Source organism: Lycium barbarum, chromosome 9 (assembly GCF_019175385.1).
Source record: "Lycium barbarum isolate Lr01 chromosome 9, ASM1917538v2, whole genome shotgun sequence".
Taxonomy (NCBI): Eukaryota; Viridiplantae; Streptophyta; class Magnoliopsida; order Solanales; family Solanaceae; genus Lycium; species Lycium barbarum.
In genome coordinates, this window is record NC_083345.1 from 64,701,793 (window position 1) to 64,722,444 (window position 20,652).

General features: G+C 39.3%; 1 protein-coding gene across 1 annotated transcript; it reads left to right on the forward strand.

Annotated features, from left to right (window-relative positions):
• Positions 1-13,572: 13,572 nt before the first annotated feature.
• On the forward strand, positions 13,573-20,341 carry LOC132608880 (uncharacterized). The gene is made up of 12 exons (XM_060322658.1): positions 13,573-13,903; positions 14,227-14,446; positions 14,542-14,742; positions 14,829-14,899; positions 15,193-15,355; positions 16,206-16,799; positions 17,538-17,918; positions 18,001-18,076; positions 18,157-18,220; positions 18,619-18,754; positions 19,612-19,725; positions 19,804-20,341. The coding sequence occupies exons 1-12, from the start codon at positions 13,794-13,796 to the stop codon at positions 19,867-19,869; spliced, it is 2,196 nt and encodes a 731-aa protein (XP_060178641.1). The 5' UTR covers positions 13,573-13,793; the 3' UTR covers positions 19,870-20,341.
• Positions 20,342-20,652: the final 311 nt, after the last annotated feature.

Consider the following 20,652-nt stretch of genomic DNA (forward strand, 5'->3'; position numbering starts at 1 on the left):
ACACCGATAAACAAGACTCTACTAGACACGGTCTGTAGATACTCCGAGGATGAACTGCTCTGGTACCACTTTTGTCACGACCCAACCCCGTAGGCCATGACCAGGGCCCGAGTTGGACACTCATATACAAACCTGTTAGATATATGAGGACTTGTAAAAGCAACTAAAGATTCATAACGTCACATATCATAAACCTGTCTCCTGAGGAGTCACAGCCAACCAAAGCATAACACAATACGCAAGCCGACAAGGCTGCCACTACATACGGAAATATCCAAAACAAACCATATCGACACAGCTGACCATAACCCATATACAACCCACACATGTCTACAGACCTCTATAGTATAAAAGTGAAATATGACGAGACAGGGCCCTGCCGTACCCCTGGACATACACATAAGTCTATATCAAAAGATCTGTACCAAAATAGTCTAGGCTCCGGAACAATGGAGCTCTCCAAACAGCTGAGCAGGAGTCCTAAGCTGGAGGATCACCAAATAGAGTATCTGTACCTGTGGGCATGAAACGCAGCCGCCCGAAGAATGGGGGTCAATACGAGATATATACTGAGTATATAAAGCATGAAATACAATAAAGAGTATCATAGCTAAATAGAAGATTACAGAAGGCAAGTATGATAATCAGAGATACCAATGCACCTGTGTCTTACGAGATAATAATCATGCATCTCTATACCATATACCATATCCGGCCCATTATAGGACTCGGTGAATAAAGTCATCATATACCATACTCGGCGCCACAATCACATCATCATCACACACACACACACACACACACACACACACACACATATATATATATATATATACCGTACCCGGCCCTCTAGTGAGGGACTCGATGAACAATGCAGTGAAACTGTGCACGAAAACATACCCGGCCCGGGACTCGGTGAAAGATATATTAACAGCATGCACGAGCAGAGTAGTGAGCAACCATATACAAACTAAATCATCATCTGAGACTCAATAGAATAGGTAGAATGAACTAATACTTGAGCATCAAAGATAACAATCATATCAAGTACCCCTCAAATGTCGCTATGGATTATATCAAATAGAACTTCAAGAATCATAGACACGTATCAAGATAATGTGAAATAGGTTCTGAATATCAAGAACATTAGCCATCCTAGTGTCTCTAAGAATAGGAGTTTCTTTGGAGTTATATGCTCGTCATCTATTTGTTTCATAAAGATCATGCCAAAAAGAAAGAAAGGTTAGCTTTACATACCTTTATCGCTTATCCGTGACGCAATACGTATACGCTGCCCGAAGTATCTCAACCTATATTGAGACGTTAACAACTATGGTTAAGCTACGGAAAGGTTTAAAACGTATTTCAACGTTAGTAGCCTATTCCTAGAAAATTGGGCGGCATTTCTCCTATATTGTTCATTTCCCTCACATTCAAACTAATTATGAAACGGCCAGATCAATATCAACAACCACACGTCCAAGTTACTATATCAAGAACTAGCCAAAACAAGATTCAAGAATACCCCGAAACAGCCCGCACAACATTCCAAATCAGCCCACACATTACAACATTCAATAATAGTCGTCATAACGACTACGACATATTCAAGTTACTCCTAATAATCTATAGTCACAACGCTTCATCAAAATGACCTTATAATAGTTCAACAATTACAACCACCCAAAAGCAATCTTTCGGACTACTAGAAGTACGTTTTAAACTTATCTTTTCTTTCGAATCAAGCAACACAACAATCAGCGACTATTATCCGGATACAAGCAAATCCCATCAACAACTTAACAACAACATGCCCCAAACAACCCCTAATTACAACATAACAATGCCCGATACACCTCGAACATTTAAAAATATACACCAAACAAGCCACATACGCTTCGTATACGATATCTTATACATTTCTTTCTTCCAAATTGGTGATTCATATCAGCAACAACACAACAACGACATCAACTACTATATGCAAGAAAACTATCCTAATATTACAACAAGTCCTAAAACAGCCCATGGAATCAATACAAATTCTAGCATGATTTAAGCTTTCCTTTCACAAATTCCACATCCACCAAATTATACAAAGACCAAACCATCTCTAAAACATGTAGGAGGGAATTAAACCTTACCTTAGAAAGCTTGGCCTCTTAAAGTTGCTGGAATTATGAATTAAAGTTACAAGTGTTCTTGCTGCCCCAAGGATTAAATTCACGTTGCTGCTCACCTTTGAATGTTTAGAACACCTTAGGAATTTAATTTTTTTGCTATCAAAAGCTTGAGTTGATCAAGAGCTTCCATGGCCGTGAGCTGCCATGGTTGTTGTGGTTTCTATTTCTTTCTCCAATTCAAATTTGTGAAGATGAATTTGTGACTAAATGAGTCATCACATAGTATTTATATGCAAGCAGCCATGTTGACAAGTGTCCCACTATGGCGTGGACCAATCAGATTTGGCCATGTTGTAGTGGAGTCCATTTAATACACTAATTAACTTAATTTGGCCATGTTGTAGTGGGGTCCGCTTAATAATCTAATCATGGTTAATTAATCCCTAATCTCCACTAATATTTCTACACTAATTGGAATTTACAAGCAAATCGTGCACTTATTAAAATCGAGGATTAAAAGTCCTTATCTCATATCCCAAAAATAATCTTGTCCTTGAATTTATGTCAATTAAATTACAATTAATCCAACGTACAAAAATACGGGATATAACAGAGGAGGTTTTGAGAGATTTTCGGGCCATGACCATAGATTCCAAGGTCATGTAGACCTAGGGGAAGGCCCAAGGTTATGAAGACCGGGGAAGATGGCAAGATAATGAGCGGAATTTGAACACCATCAAGGTGAACCTTCCTACGTTCCAAGGCGGTAGCAATCCGGAAGAGTTCCTTGAATGGAAATTGTAATGTGAGCGCATCTTCCTCACGAACAATGTGTCTGAGGCCTTGAAGGCAAAGTATACCCTCACTCAATTTGAGGGATACGCTTCTACTTGGTAGGAATCTAAGTTACAAAGGGCTCAACAAAACATCTATGATATTCCAACTTGGAATGACTTGATCGAGCTCATGGAAACAAGGTGGCTTCCACCCACATACCACCAAGATTGATACAATAATCAAAATGAAAATGAAGAAAGAAGGACAAGAAAATAAAGGATAGATAATTTGACACAACTAAAGACCCAAATTAGCAACCAAAGTTCTTAGATTAACTTGACCTCTAATTTAGGAACTAAAGAGCACCAAACTCTTAGGATGACCAATAGGGATTTGACACCCTAATAACCAATCCTCTCACAAGTTCACAATCTCAAGCTTAGCAAGCTCTCAACACTCAAAAGAGTTTTACAATCTCAAAATATGAATAATCAAAATAGTCTAAGTCTTCCATGAAGAAGAAGAGAACTATTTATACTATGCTAGAAATAAAAGATAGAAAAATGACATAAACACCCTTAATGAGACAAGGGCCTTGTTTGGCTATTCTTCTTTCTTCAAAATCTTGAAATCTCCTTTGCAAGAATAGCCAACTCTTCATCTTTTAGCCATTGTGGTAACTTCCCATTTCCTCTTCTTCTCCCCAATCAATCTTCATCAACAAATGGACTTGGGATCTAAGGTGGTCGTCAAAAGTATACTCAAGAGCCTCCCGCTTCATAAATAGGCTTTGCAAGTGTGGTAGTTCCCGGGCTTGGCTCCTTGTAAATGGCCTCGAGGCAAGTGAGCTTGCATCATTCTCCCCATCTTGAAGAGAATTTGTCCTCAAATTTGATGGCTCATCACTTTCCATTACCATGGGAGATAGGTCACAAATGTTGAAGGTGTTATGAACTTGATATTCTGGAGGGAGATCAATTTTGTAGGCATTATCATTAAGCCTTTCAAGGACTTCAAAGGGACCATCCCCACACGGCATCAACTTTGTCTTCCTCTTGTTTGGGAATCTTTGTTTTCGGAAGTGCACCCACACCCAATCTCCCGGTTCAAGGACCACCCTTTTTCTCCCTTGGTTTGCCCGTTTCGCCACCTTTTGATTCTTCTTTTCAAGTTATAGCCTTGCCTTTTCATGGATCTTCTTCATAGCTTCAGCTCTCTTGTAACCATCTAAACTCAATACCACATCTGGAGACAAAGGTGTTAGATCCAAGGGGGTTAGGGGGTTAAAACCATACAACACCTCAAAGGGTGACATGCCAATAGTGCTATGAATAACTCTATTATATGCAAATTCTACTAAAGGAAATTGGTCTTCCTAAGAGGCTAGTTTCCCTTTTACCATGGCCCTAAACATAGAACCTAAAGTCCTATTGACAACTTCAGTTCGGCCATCGGTTTGTGGGTGGCAAGAGGTGGAAAACAACAACATCATTCCAAGACTACCCCACAATTCTTTCCAAAAGTGGCTAAGGAACTTGGGATCCCTATCGCTCACAATTGTCTTGGGAATGCCATGCAATTTAACCACATTTTCAACAAACAAGGAAGAAATATGGGGAGCATCATCAACCTTATGGCAAGCAATGAAATGGGCCATTTTTGAAAAACGATCAACAACAACAAAGATGCTATCTTTCCCCCTTTTTGTCCTAGGCAATCCCATCACAAAGTCCATGGAAATGTCAAACCAAGGTTGTTGAGGGATGGGGAGGGGAGTGTACAAGCAATGGGGTTGAAGCCTAGATTTAGCTTTTCGGCATTCAAGGCATTGGCCACAAATTCGGGCCACATCCCGCCACATGTGGGGCCAATAGAATTGCTCCTCAAGAATCCCCATTGTCTTGTCAATCCCAAAGTGTCCCATCAATCCCCCATTGTTTGCCTCCCTCACAAATAACTCCCTCCAAGAGCTCATGGGCACACATAGTCGCTTGTTCTTGAACAAGAAACCATCAAACTTAGAATAGGGAGTAGAAGATCTATCCCTAAGCCACCTTTCCCTTTCCCATTCTTCGCATTCTAGAAAGATTTGTGCAAAGTCGGGGTCCTCGGGATACAATGTCTTCAAGCTCTCAAAACCCATCAATTTGAAAGACAAAGTATTGATCAAAACATGTTTCCTTGATAAGGCATCCGCCACTACGTTATCCTTTCCCTTTTTGTATTGGATTATATAAGGGAAGGATTCAAGGAATTCAACCCATTTGGCATGCCTTTTGTTCAACTTACCTTGGGCCTTAAGATGCTTTAAGGACTCATGGTCGGTCCGAATCACAAACTCTTTAGGCCACAAGTAGTGTTGCCAACTTCCCAAAGCACGAATTAAGGCATACAACTCAAGATCATAGGTAGTATAATTCAAAGTTTCTCCCATGAGTTTTTCCCTAAAATAGGCTATGAGCTTTTGGTCTTGCATTAAAACGACTCCAATACCCACTTTCCTTGCATCACATTCAATCTCAAATATTTTGTCAAAGTCAGGTAATTGCAACAATGGTGCGGAGCTAAGCATTTGTTTCAAAGTTTCAAAGGCATTAGCTTGCTCCAAACCCCAAGAAAAAGGTTTGTCCTTTCAGATTACCTCGATCAAAGGAGCGGCTATGGTACTAAATCCTTTAACAAAACGCCTATAGAAACTAGCCAAGCCATGAAAGCTTCTTACATCTCCAATGGATTTTGGAGTGGGTCCATCTCTTATGGCTTCTATTTTGGATTCATCAACCTCAACCCCCCTTGAGCTCACAACAAATCCCAAGAAAACAACTTCATCCACACAAAAGGAACATTTATCAACATTGGCATAAAGTTGTTCTTGTCTAAGCACTTCAAACACACATTTCAAATGAATAACATGCTCATCCATGGTTTTACTATACACCAAAATATCATCAAAGTAAACAACCACAAATTTGCCAATAAAAGGTTTCATCACATGATTCATCAAACGCATGAAAGTACTAGGAGCGTTAGTGAGGCCAAAAGGCATCACCAACAATTCATATAGACCAAACTTGGTCTTGAATGCAGTTTTCCACTCATCTTCGGGTTTCATCCGGATTTGATGATATCCACTCCTAAGATCTACCTTAGAGAATATGCATGAACTATTCAACTCATCAAGCATGTCGTCAAGACGAGGTATGGGATGGCGATACTTTACCGTTATCTTGTTGATGGCCCGGCAATCGACACACATGCGCCATGATCCATCTTTCTTTGGCACTAAGATCACGGGCATGGCACAAGGACTCATACTTTCTCTCACAACTCCTTTTTCAAGGAGCTCATCCACTTGTCTTTCGAGCTCCTTAGTGTCATCTGGGTTTGCTCTATAAGTCGGTTTGTTTGGCAATTGAGACCCCGGGGCAAAGTCAATTTGGTGTTCAATTCCCCTCAAGGGTGGTAACCCCTTTGGAAGTTCCGTTGGGAACACATCATCAAATTCCTGCAAAAGAGAAGAAATAGAACTAGGAAAAGAAGGGGTTAGTTCATTAGTGTGCAATGCATAGTCCCTATGCATGAGGAGAATCACCGGTTGACACTCCCCCAATTCCTCCCTAATTTCCCCACAATTCGCCAAAAGCGACACTTTGGTTTTTCCTCTAAGCTCCCCTTTCTTTCCACTCACCTCTTGAGAAATACTCTCCTCTACTCCCTCGTCCCCCACATTCTTCTTTTGCAATGCACCATGACCCTTCTCTTTTAACTCCCTCATTTTGTTATAGACCTCACCCACTTGGGAGGGGGTCATGGGATTCAAGACATGTTTGACACCATTGTGGACAAGGGTGTATTGGTTAGTTCTCCCATTATGGTTGACGGACCTATTATATTGCCATGGTCGGCCAAGTAGAAGATGACATGCTTGCATGGGAACAACATCACACAACACCTCATTGTGATACTTCCCAACCGTGAATTTGATGATAGCTTGCCGAGTCACCTTCAATTCACCACATTCATTGAGCAATTGAAGTTTTTAAGGGTTTGCATGGTGGGTGGTGGGAAGTTTCAAGAAATCAACAAGGGTGGTACTAGCAACATTGGCACAACTCCCACTATCAATGATCATGATGCTACTGTTTTGGTTAATGATGTTACTTAGAATGGAAAAGATTTTCCCGTTGACTTGGGTCATCCATTTCTTTGCTTATCATGGTCCTTCGCACCACATAGAGAGGTATAATAGGCTCATTATCACCCTCAACGCCATCCCCTTCACTATCATGATGTTCATTCTCATGATTGCCCTCATCATCTCCTTCCTCACATTCTTCCTCATCCTCACTATAAGTGTCTCTCAAAATAAATGCTCTACGATTAGGGCACTCGCTTGCCCTATGACCGAAGCCATGACATTTAAAGCATTGAATAGGAGTTTTCGTACCTCCTTCTTTTGGAGCAAACTTCGGAGGTTGTTTGTCAACTTGCTTCTCAACTTGAGAATTCTTCACAAATGGTTACTTGGCTTCTTGGATGGGGCCCTTATTCTTTTCCCAATGGGAGGAGGAGGCTCCTCGTTCTTTGTTATTGTTCCATGAACTCAGATAGCCCCTTGACTTATTGATTTTGTCTTCCTTGAGACCCTCCTCTATTTCAATAGTCGCTTGAAGGGTTTCTTCAATGCTCACATAGTTGTGAAGTCTCATTTGTGAAACAATGTCACCATTTAACCCGGCTCGGAACTGAGTCATAGCATTTAACTCATCCTCGTCAAAATCGATTCTCATCTTGACAATTTGGAAGTCATCATAATATTCTTCCACACTCTTTTTGTTTTGCCTTAAAGTATACACCTACTTGAGTTGTTCTTGGTTGTAGCTGTCACACCCTAATCTTACTAGGGTGTGATGGGAACCCGGCCCTTATTTAGGGCCGAGCGAACCCGCTGACTCTTCTTCCACACTCTTTTTGTTTTGCCTGAAGGTATACACCTTCTTGAGTTGTTCTTGCTTGTAGCGTTCGATGACATACTTACGCCGCATAGCCTCCTTCAACTTATCCCAAGTCGGTGTGGGTGGGATTCCAATAATTCTTCTTGCTTTCACTTGAGTTTCCCACCATGTGGAGGCATACCCTTCAAATTGAGCAATGGCATAAGACGCCTTTTTCACCTCGGACATGTCATTCGTCAAGAAGATTCTATCACAGCGCATCACCAAATCAAGGAATGTATCGGGATCACTACTTCCCTTGAAGGTTGGGAGAGTAACCTTAATGGAATTGAGACTCGTGTCTCGCCCTCCTCCATAACGGTGATTCCCATTGAAATTTCCATCGTCGTCATAACCTTGATGGTCACGACCTTGGTACCCTTCAAGAGCTTGGTACCCTCTTTGCCTACCCATGTGAGCGTTAGGACCATGCCTTCCACCCCTCCCTCGATAACCTCCTTGTTCTTGCCCTTGTTGCCTCCAACCTTAGTCACTATATCGTTCGTGGTCGAGTATATCTTCTTCTATTTCATCGTCATTTGGTTGTTAGATGTTCGGATGGTGTTGGTGTGGCATAGGTGCATTTAGGTGTGGATCATTGGGGGGTGGATCGTTTGGATGTGGGTCATCTGGAGTTTGATCTTGTGGGGGTGGGTTATTCCGTTGGCCTATGGGAATGTTGTTTGGTGGGGTGAGAGTGGTGTTTTGAGGGGTGTTTTGGGGAGTGGGGTTATATAGATGATGGAAGGTGTCGGGTGACAATGTAAGTGAAGTGCTTCGAGTAGCTCCACTTGTCCCTCCTTGGTATTGCACTCGGGGCGAATACGAGACCTCTCCTTCAATTGCTTTCATCCTACTTCCCAAGTTTTCCATTCGACCATCCATGTTACATCTCGTATTCTCATGTGTTGGAAAGTGTGCGAGTTAAACGATATAAGTAACGGACACGAGGTTATCCCCCAAGCTTATATGTGATTAAAGTGATGGTACATATGTACCATAAGGATTGGAAGTTAAGCAAATCGAAGAAAATAAGTTTCGTCGAGGTTTGAAATTTATTTGAGTGAAATACGGTCCAAGCTATAATACCCCGTATTTTTAGACTAGAACATTTAATCGTCCAACATGAGCAAATTTACCCTAGCCCGGAGAATTCGATCATATCCAAGGATTCATCAAGAGCTCGGTGTATACAAGGAATGAAGTCCCAAAATAATTTACGACTTAACAAGTGTGACCACGGTGATTGAGAATAATAATATTTTGTCCACAATGCACGTGTGACTGTTGCATAATATTTTGTGATTAATAATATTTTGTCCACAATGAACACACCAAACTAGTCACTCAATTATAAACTGTGATTAATTTAAGTGGAAAGAGGGGGCTCCTTACGTGTCCTTTGCATACCCCATATGCATCAGATTGTTGCCAGTTCATTCTACCAAGGCATAACCCTATTAAATAAGCATTTACAATTCATTATAACATTTTTCACCTTGAGATAAAGCCCTCTTGAAGAGAAAAAATGTACCAGCAGCCAGCTACTATGAACCAGCAGCAACATGGCAAGCTAAATACATCATTGACCCCTTTGAAGCTCTTATTCATGGAATAACCCTTCTTTTCATCCTTGGGTTGAGTTGAGGAAGTGGTGCAATTGGTGCAAGTGATTGTAAGATTTGTCCTAATTAAATTAAGGTAAGATTTCCTCTTCTTATGGTGTAATTGGAGTAGATGATATTGTAATTGAGAGATTAACTCTTATTAAATGGAATTGGAAGCAAGGAATTGTATATGTTAATGTTAAAGTTTTGTTTGGCCGTGTTGAGGTTGTTCTAATTTATTAATGGTGGATTAAGTGTGATTAGTGTTGTCGTTATTGTTGTATTGTAGTTGAGGGTAATTTGTTTGTGATGAAGGGCTGGAAATATAGTTATGGATATGTATAGGTGTCACGACCCAACCCCGTGGGCCGCGACCAGTGCCCTAGCTGGGCACCTATACGTACCCGATACCCAAATTAGCATATTATCAGAATAATAATATAATAATAACATTAGTGGATGCTACAGAATTTAGCCGAAGAGCAGACTTGGCACACAGAAGCCGATAAGGCTATCATAAAACAAAACATCCCAAACATATGTACAGAACCCACACAGATGTATCCACAGACCTCTACAGAACATATCATAATCATAAGACGGGACAGGGCCCCGTCATACCCTGAACAAAGTACATATCCAGATAGCAGTGACAGACTGTACCAAAAGATGGGCTCTGTAGAAGAGAGCGCCCCAAAATAGCAGAAATGGGATCCTAAACGTGCGGATCAGCAAACCTGTCGTCCGTACCTGCGCGGCATGAAAACGCAGCCCCCGAAGAAAGGGGGTCAGTACGAAATATGTACTGAATATGTAAAGCGGAATCACAGAAGTCAAATCATAATGATTACAGAAAATGGGTACAAAATCCAGAGTGTCAAATGCATATTTCCAAATCAGACAGAATGTGTACAGAAACATATGTCATATCATATCCGATCCCTGCCCCGGGACTCGGCAGACAGAACGTGGTCACCCTCCCGACACTGGTGCCACAATACAGAGGAATCAGAAAAGGGGGCGTGGCCCCGTGTCATAAAATGTCATATCAGAATGGCCATAACAGATCAGATCAGAATAGGCAGACATGGCACATCATACTCCACAGACCCATGTACGCGTATACCTGCCCCCTCACATCGGGGCGCGGCGAACAATGCAGAGAATTACGCTTGACAACATATCCTGGCCCGGGCTCAGTGTGGGAAACATTGGGACATCCACGAATGGAGTAGTGAGAGACTAATGCAATTTAAAAATATCATAAGTATTTTCAAAGACTCGATGAGGCGTAGCAAAGACAAACAAATCAAATGGAGTCGGACGGAATCAGAATTAATACAATTCAGATATCATAATAATTTACAGAAATATAACTTTACTGAAGTCATTCCGAGTGTCAAAATAATTTATAATATTTAACAGAATATTTAAAATAATATTCGTTAAGCGATTAGTAGGGTAATTAAAACATTTCTTTCAAAAATCGCTTAAAAAGGAAGCTTTAACACATTAGGGGCAAAACCGTAAATAGTGGGCCCGCCTCAGAACAAATAAGGCGGCGGGCTCAAATTGTGCCCTCTAAACATATAATATCATCTACGAAGGTTATACAAACATTCTATGACTTTCTGAGTAATTTAGAGCACAATTGCATAATTTCAGAAAAAGCGTATCAAAATGGTTCAATTCTACTGACGGAAAAACTGAAATTTTGTCTTGCGGATTCCGAGGGCCAAGAGGTCCTTCGAGGCCCGGATCCGACCCTAATACACTAAGGGCATGCCAAGGGAAGAATTGGGTTTGCTTTACATACCTTTCACGCTCCTTAAGCCTTTCCAATCTCACTTCCCGTTTCGTCGAAAAACTGCAATTGGTCAAGTTTACCAATTGTGAATTATTAATGCCATTATTTCAACTTAAGCATATTTGGCTACCGAAATTTCGGCAACACTTCCCCTATACATATGACACCCCGAGAATTCAACTCGGCTATAAATCATCAACAACAACCCAAACGACAACAACAATATCAACAATGAACATTAAAAACACAAATATCCTTCAACTAGTCATTTTTCTCACAAGTTGACATAATCTTCAATTCAACCCAACTTTCAACTAAGATCAATAATTTCATATTCAACAACCATCATGATCATCACCATATAGTTCTAGAAACATTTCATATCGTTTTCCTTAAGATATACACTCGATATACATGATATACAATCTTCCGCCAAAATCATAACTTATGCAAAACATCAAATCTTTGGCATACAACTTCATAACAAGTTTCCAACTTCCAAATTCATCACTGATCATTACTATTAGCAACCAAACAACTTCATTTCCTTAACGTCGGAAAATCATACTAAAACGACATAAGTTTCTACATTCCAATTCAATACAAACTTATATCATTCTAACTTCATTTACATATCAAGCATTACAACAACACTCCAATACTCTAAACAAACTTAATCCATTTCATTCCCAAGTCAAATACACCACACGGCCATATGCTATTTTTCTCCATTCAATCAAATTTATTCCACTTTCATTCTCAACATAAATTCCATCACATTCACAACTAGAATACAACATGAATTCTATACATTTTTGGCTATACAACATGCATATACACACGGCTACAAGTCATATACCAAACCCACATTGCAAACTTCCATTTCTTCATACAATCAACACATTTCCATAAACTACAACACAATCAAAACATCATAACACAAATAAAAGGTAGAAATTCTTACCTTTTCCTCAAGTTTTCTTCACTTGGATATATGATCACTTTGGTGAATTGGATGCTCCCCACTCCAAACCAACTATACCAAGTTACAAAGGAACCTTAACTTAGTAGGAAAATCACAAAAGAAAAATTTTTGGAACAAGATTTTGGATAGCTATTTTTCCATGGCCAAACCCGAGAGCCTCTTTTTTTTTCTTTGTGTTGTTCTTGATTTTTTTGATCTTGCTTCTAAGTCTTCAACCTTCTAGTGTATATCTTATAATGACTTGGTCACATGACCAAGCACATGACCACTTAATGGGCTTGGATCAAGGCCATTATGCCAATTAATCTTATGGAAATTTAATACAAAGTTTTGGGCTTGGGCCACCATGGCCGGCCACTACAATGCATTGGGCCTTAAATTTGCTTCTTATTTTACAAGCCCAATAATTTGTGGATCGTATTTTGTAATTCCCGGAACAAATTTCCAAAATTCCAAAATTACCCTTAGCCTTGTCCCACACTTCATGACTCTATTCTTTCGTGCATAACTCCTATGTTCAACAAAATATCAAATTGACCTTATATCTCAAGAATCCAATATAATTCAAGTCTTTCCAAACGTGTGAAAACACGGGTTATAACAATAGGTGTTGTTGTTCATGGTGATATTATACTCTTTTCCATGTGTTTGTGATTTTGCGAAGTAAAGGTCGAAGATTGTATTTCGATATTGTAGTTTCGATGGACAATTTTGATCTTGATATTGAAATGATATTGAAGTAATTTTCTTGTACATGGATGGTAGTTGATGTTGTTGTCGTGTTGTTATTGATATGGCTTATAAATTTAGAAGAAAACAAGTGTATAACGTATCGTATACGAAGCGTATGTGGTCTTTTGGGTGTATAATCTTAGATGTAAAGTTTGAAGCGTAGATGTGGTCTTTTGGGTGTATAATCTTAGATGTATAATCTTACCTTTGCCTGCTTCAGGTAGAGTTTGAAACTCTACCTTATGGTAAAGTTTCGGTGGCAAAATTCTACCTTAAGGCAGAGTAGTTTTGCATGCGAAACTCATGCGAAGTAAAACTTTGGCTTATGAATTCAAGTTCTACCTAGCGAAATTTTTTAAAATTTTTGACTGAGCGGGAACTCAAATCCGAAATCTAAGAATTTTAGGCGAAGGACAAATATTAAAGAACAATAATCTGAGAGGCAAAAATTAAAGACCGGTGGATTTGAAAGGCACTCCGCACAAAAAAAAAAATAAAAAAATGCACACAAAATGGCAACATTTTAAGCCCTATGGATGCATTATTACTTGGGTGGTCAGCCCAACTAAACAAAGGTCAAGCTGCCGCGACACAATATTGTCATTGCCTCGGCATAGCGGCATCGTCTTGTCTCGTAATTTCCCTAGATGGGTTACCCGCATTACTTTCCTCGGCCTTCCATCTTATAATAGACAACAAAACAAAGAAGAACACCGTCCCTTTGGTTCGCATCTACTTGCCCGCTTGCTTGCCTCATCCTCATCTGTAATGGGATCCCTGTCTGCCATCCAAGAGCCTCTGCCCTACCCAGTTGTTCGCCGTGATGAATCTGTTATAGATAACTATCACGGTGTTAACATTCCTGATCCTTATCGATGGTACTTAAACATATTAATGCTTGACCTGGTTTTGAACATTGTCATTAGCTCAATATACAGGCTCGTTGTCACATGGTTCTGGATACTGTGGAATGGAGGATTTAAATAGCCTACCCAACTAAATTTGTGTTAGGGTTTTTGCCATGATTTTCTTATCATATTTGAGTTTTATTTTTCTCTTGACTTATGGTCGTTAATGATTTTGCAAATGCTAGCTTCCGGATGACGTTTTGTTATTTCGATCCCAACACTGGTCTGTATGGCAGAGACGGTTGTTATTGTTTTGCTTTTGTAAATCTTGATTGGTTTTTTGTTTTGATTAGGCTTGAGGATCCAGACTCAGAGGAGACCAAGGAGTTTGTGGAAAAGCAAGTGAATCTAACCGACTCACTTCTCAAGATTTGTGAGACAAGAGAAAACCTAAGGGAAAAGATCACAAAGTTGTACGATTTTCCAAAATATGAAGTCCCTTTTAGGGCTGGAGATAAATACTTTTACTTCCACAATACAGGACTGCAACCCCAAAAAGTCCTTTATGTACAGGTCTGAATGATTCAAGTTTTATGAACTCCAACTGATCTGGAATTGAGGCATAAGTTGACTGACTGACTGTGTCTTACTGCTTTGTGTGTTTTTAGGATAGTTTGGACGGAGAACCAGAGGTTTTGCTTGATCCAAACACACTTAGTGAGGACGGTATAGTTGCATTGAGTATTTGTTCCATTAGTGAGGATGCTAAGTACTTGGCATATGGTATTAGTGAGAGCGGTAGTGATTGGGTGACTATCAAAATTATGCGGGTTGATGATAAGAGCGTCCAGTCTGATGTAGTGTCGTGGGTAAGTGTTTGGAAAGATTGATTATGGTGGACATAGTTTAAGTGCTTTATTTCTCATTATGGATGTATGTAACTGTTCCATCACAGGTTAAATTTTCTGATGCTAGCTGGACCCATGATAGCAAAGGGTTTTTCTACAGCCGCTATCCAGCGCCCAAGTGAGTACTGAAAGTTAAATTCTCATTTCGTATACAAGTATGATTTGACAATCGTGAATATCTGTATGTCTCTGGTGGATGATCTATACTGTTATCTGCTGGCTCCAATAAACTCTGTTTGTTGTAATACATATTGTGCGAAGGTATAAATATTCAAACAGAACCTTAAATCTGTTTCATAGTAAAGGTATCAATATGACATATATTTCTGAAAAATACTGTCCATTTTCTAGTCAAAGAGGCTTCGATGATTTTGTGTGATTCTAAATTTTGGAGTGTGTCTTGCTTCTTAGAGATGGAGAAAGTATGGATGCTGGGACAGAGACACATGCCAATTTACACCATGAAGTGTATTATCATCGCTTGGGTACTGATCAGTCCGATGATATCTTGTGCTGGAAAGATCGTGAAAATCCAAAGTGTACACGTTCAGCTTCGGTGACAGAAGATGGAAAGGTTTACTATAGAATATCCTAATCTGTTGCATGATTATTGTGGTCTCAGAATTATGTAATTGGAACCTTCAAATTACAAAGTAATATAATATTTTGTTTTCTTCCAAAACCCTGGTTTAATAGACGTGGGTCTTGGGAAAGATAAAGATCCATACAAAATTACTTGGAACAGGGATACATTGATGAGTATCACTCTCACGAATGTAATGTACTTCTTGAAAGTGTCGGGGGTGATTACTCATCTTTTTGTTTTGCCTAGAGTATAAGGTGTCCTAATTACCACTTATTGAAAATTTATTCTATGCAGCTAAGGTGTGGACTCTGTGAGTACTTATATTAGAAGAAAAACAGAGAGAAATTCCTGAGAAGGCAGCTATATGATAGACTATTAGTAGTCAAAGTATTAGGCTTTTTGTCAGGATTATTGAGACACTTGGAACACTTAGATGAAAAATGTTAATAAACTTCCTCCCATGTTAGCGATTATAAATTGGAATTCAAGTGAGGCTTTGTAAATTGATAGAATTTAGTCATTGGATGCTTAGAAGCTCTTCAAAGCAACTCCTTTTTTTTAGCTTTACTTTTGTCTTCCTTTACTTGAGCCGAGGGTCTATCGGAAACAGTCTCTCTACCTCCAAGGTAGGGCTAAGGTCTGCGTACGGTCTACCCTCCCCAGACCCTCCTTTGTGGGATTACATTGGATATGTTGTTGTTTTTGTCTTCCTTTCATTTATGAAGTTCTTTTTGTTTGGTTCTAGCTAATCCAATCCCAAAAAAAAAAAGTTCATCTTGTATAGAATCTAACTTCCCAAAATTATAGTTTGCTGACTAATTTTATATTTCCCTTGCAGTATGTTCTCCTGTATACCTATGAGAACTGTGATCCAGTCAACCAAGTTTATTACTGTGATTTATCTGCACTTCTTGAAGGGATTGAAGGTTATAAAGGGAAAAATGAGCTGCTACCCTTTATCAAGCTTGTTGATAACTTTGAGGCCTCTTATGACTATGTTGCAAATGATGGCACTGCTTTCACTTTTCGGACCAATAAGGATGCTCCCAAGTACAAGTTAGTCAGAGTAGATCTGAAGGAACCTGATTCTTGGTCTGATATCATCCAAGAGGATGAAAAGGATGTCCTTGAATCAGCAGTTGCTGTGAATAAGAATCAACTTGTTGTGAGTTACCTGTGCGACGTGAAAAATGTTTTGCAATTGAGAGATCTGAAAGGGGGAGCAGTGCTTCATCCTTTACCCATTGATATTGGCACAGTCTCTGGAATTTCTGCTCGCCGCATAGACTGCACTATTTTTTTTGGATTTACAAACTTCCTAATCCCTGGAATTATATATGAGTGTAATCTAAAAGCAGAGATTCCAAATCTGAAAGTATTTCGAGAAACTGTTGTCCCAGGCTTTGACCATACTGATTTTCAAGTTAATCAGGTGAATGGAGCTTTTTGTCACAATTATGCTTGTGTTGTTTATAATGCATGAACTTGTGTTTTTTATGACCCTTTCTCCTATCAACATTTAGTCCTGACCGTAGTCTGATCTGGTTTTATAAATGAAAATTTTGTGCGTGATATTTATCAGCCCATTTTTCCAAATTAGTTTAACCTGAAGTAGGAGATTTACACTTTCATGCGCACTCATTTGGCTCCTGCAGAACAGGATAAATACAGGATTATTAGTTTTATTTTCATTTTCTTTTACAATTAATTTTGTTTTGAATCATACCTTCCTGCATCTCTTTGCCACACTTCAATTCACTTGGTATAATTAGCTCCCCTTTTGTTCTACTTGACAAAAGACAAATACCTGACCTTTTTTCAAATCTGTGAAGGATAAAATACTTATAACAGGAACTGGGTGAACATTTCATCCATTTTGAGGGGACGAGGAATTCTGCTGGCCATTGCGCTGGACTGATGAATTCCTCTACTTTTGGTTTTAAAGTACTTATTTTGAGAGTGCAATGAGGCAAATGCAATTTAGTGAAAACAAAGCTTTTCGCAAATTGCTTCTATTATCTAAAAAAAATCAGTTTGCTTCTATTTTCATTTTGCTTCTCACACAATGAACATCACAGCAATATCCATTTACTTCCTGAAAAAGAATGGCCTGTCTCTCTCTGCAACTACTTTTGTCTGATGTCCCCATTTCTTTCATGGCTGGGGTCAGGTTTTTGTGCCCAGTAAAGACGGTGTCAAGATCCCTATGTTCATAGTGGCTGGAACGGATATTTCCTTGGATGGATCACACCCTTGTTTATTATATGGATATGGAGGATTCAATATTAGTATCACTCCGTACTTTTCTGTTGGTCGTGTTGTGATTGCGAAGCATTTAGATGTTGTGTTCTGCATTGCAAATATCCGTGGTGGCGGGGAATATGGAGAAGATTGGCATAAAGCTGGCTCCCTTTCAAAAAAGCAAAATTGCTTTGACGACTTCATTTCTGCTGCTGAGTATCTTGTGGAAGCTGGTTACACTCAGCCAAAAAAGTTGTGTATCGAAGGTGGAAGCAATGGTGGGCTGCTTGTTGGAGCCTGCATCAATCAGGTACTTGAACTTCTTCTTCAATATGACTATCTTACTTCTGCTGATAAATCAGTGATTGACTGTGGAAGCTTCATAATTGCAGAGACCTGATCTCTTTGGCTGTGCTCTTGCACACGTTGGTGTTATGGATATGCTTAGGTTTCACAAATTCACCATAGGTAGTGTATCGTAGACTGAGTTATCACCTTCAGTGTTACATATTAGTTTCTCTTTACAAGTTATATCTCTTCCTCATTAGGTCATGCCTGGACCTCTGATTATGGCTGCTCGGAGAAGGAAGAAGAGTTTCAGTGGCTAATCAAGTGAGTTTTCAAACTCTCATTGACACATTCCTTGGCATACTCTTAATATGGTTCTCATGCATGCATGTCACGAAAAGTAAAAAGAAATATGACAGCTGTTCCTAGGGTGAAAAGCTAGCAGTATGGTGATAGATTGCTTTTGGAGGAAGCCCCATTTGCAATATTCCGCATACAAGAGAATGAGATAAAGACAGCCTGAGGAATTGTGCCAGTCAACCATACATATGATACTTCTTCTTGCTTCCTCCCCTTCTTTTTCTTGCCTTTCCGTATCTGCATCTAATGACACTCAGTGTTCTGTTGATTGACCTAACATTTTCTTATCCTTTTTCCTGCTGTGACATAAAATTTACTTGGCTCGTCATTCTCACTCAATCCCCTTGTTCAAATGTGTTCAGGTACTCACCGCTGCATAATGTCAAAAGGCCATGGGAACAATCTCCCGATCAAGAATCTCAATATCCATCCACTATGCTATTGACAGCAGATCATGACGATCGAGTGGTGCCACTGCACTCTTTGAAATTATTGGCGGTAGGTTACTAACTGAATAGAGTCCTGCTTCTTCTTCTTCTGCCTCTTCAAAGACAACTATGAGCCTTTTATTGCCATTGCATCTGCATCCAGATATAGCTTTTTTCCTCAATTTAGATTGGCATACATATTATAGTTGGTTAATTCTTTTTTTCTTTTCTTGTCAGTTGGAATAATATTTCAGTGTGTATCATTTTTAAATTGTAAATCTTGGGACTGGGTTCTGGTTGGTCTAAGCATATGAAAATGAAAGAGGAATAATATAAATTCTCTTTTGTTGCCTGCACCGGGGTATGAACATGTTTTGGTTAGTATATTGTGGCTCAACTTCATATATACAGCCACTTTCTTGTTGGGCTGTTCTGCTTTGAAAATCTTCAATGTTGTAAAGCTCAAAGTTATGTAAAGTACGAGTACTACATCTAATACATGATCATACCGTAATAAAGTTGAGGCTGGCGCTACTGGTCGGATTTACTTCAAACACTGTAATTCTCTTTTGGAAAAAGGTTTTCGTGTAGGCGATTTCCCTTTGTTGGCTTCCAGCTGAAGAGGGACTGTTGCCAAAATCGGGTTATATGGTGCCACTTACCAAAGATCTTCGAAAATGGGTTCTATCACAACCTTTGCAACTAAAATCTCGGTGCGGCTATGATCTATCCCTATTGTTATCCCAAATGAGGGTCTTTTTATGTGAAACATAAATTAATGGACCTGTGTGATCCATAGTTAAGCAGTGGTGAAACTTTTTTTTTTTTTGTTTCAAAAAAGAAAGTTCCGTTACTGCTAATTTCTTGGATTTACATTTTGTTTTCTTCTTCTCTTGCGAACCATTTTGCTAATTATGGTGTCTTTAGACCATGCAATATGTCCTATGCACAAGCTTGGACAAGAATCCCCAGACCAATCCCATCATTGGTAGGATCGAACGCAAGGCTGGTCATGGAGCTGGACGACCGACACAAAAAGTGGTAAGTTCCTCACTAGTTATCATTTTGGGCCTGCTTCAATTGACAGTCTCGCTATTGAATGTAATATCTGTATTGCAGATTGATGAAGCCGCAGACAGATATGCCTTCATGGCTAAGGTCTTGGGTGCATCTTGGGTTGAGTAGATAAAGTTGATGCTGGCCATTAGTAAATCATAAATTAAGAAGACAGGTGAAGGGTGAAATTACATCTTCTTGTGGTCAATCTTTGTGCTGCAAATTCCAAATCAAGTATCTATTTCCAATTCAGAGTCCTCAGAAACGAATCAATCAGGCTCTCATCATTGATAATCTTTTGGGATTCCTATGGTTTGAAGGTGCACGGAAAGTTTAACAACATGAATAAGTTTTCAGTTTCGACAACATTCTCGGCCACCTTTTGAAGCCCATAGGTACCCTCATATAAGATTGTGATATATCACATCTTAATTCACGGCCCCCTTCTAGTTTGCTCCACATGCATTCCTTCCTGTATGAAAATGGTAAACATTATGACGGGTTTCGTGATGAATATCATGTATTTTGACTGATTCTGAGAGAACTGATGTAAAGCTTATGATATTTGTTTAAATTTCAACCACAGAGTATTCTTGATCAACTCGAACTTGATGTCCTTTGATAACTAATCGTCCTTTTGATGCTGGATTATGAAAGTGCACCCATTTTGTGTTGAAATTTGTAAGAATATTGAATGCTTACTATTTATTAATGCAATCTGAGTTGGAGGATTTTTTGCATATTTCCTATTGGGCACTTCTTTTGTTAGGTAAATAACACTGGGCATTTCTATAATATTGGTTCAATTATAGCTATACTCGTAATCAGCAACCAAATACTTAATACCCTATATAATGAAAATCATAGAAAAATATTAACATGGGGAGGCGGGAGGAGTAAATCGCTGCTTGC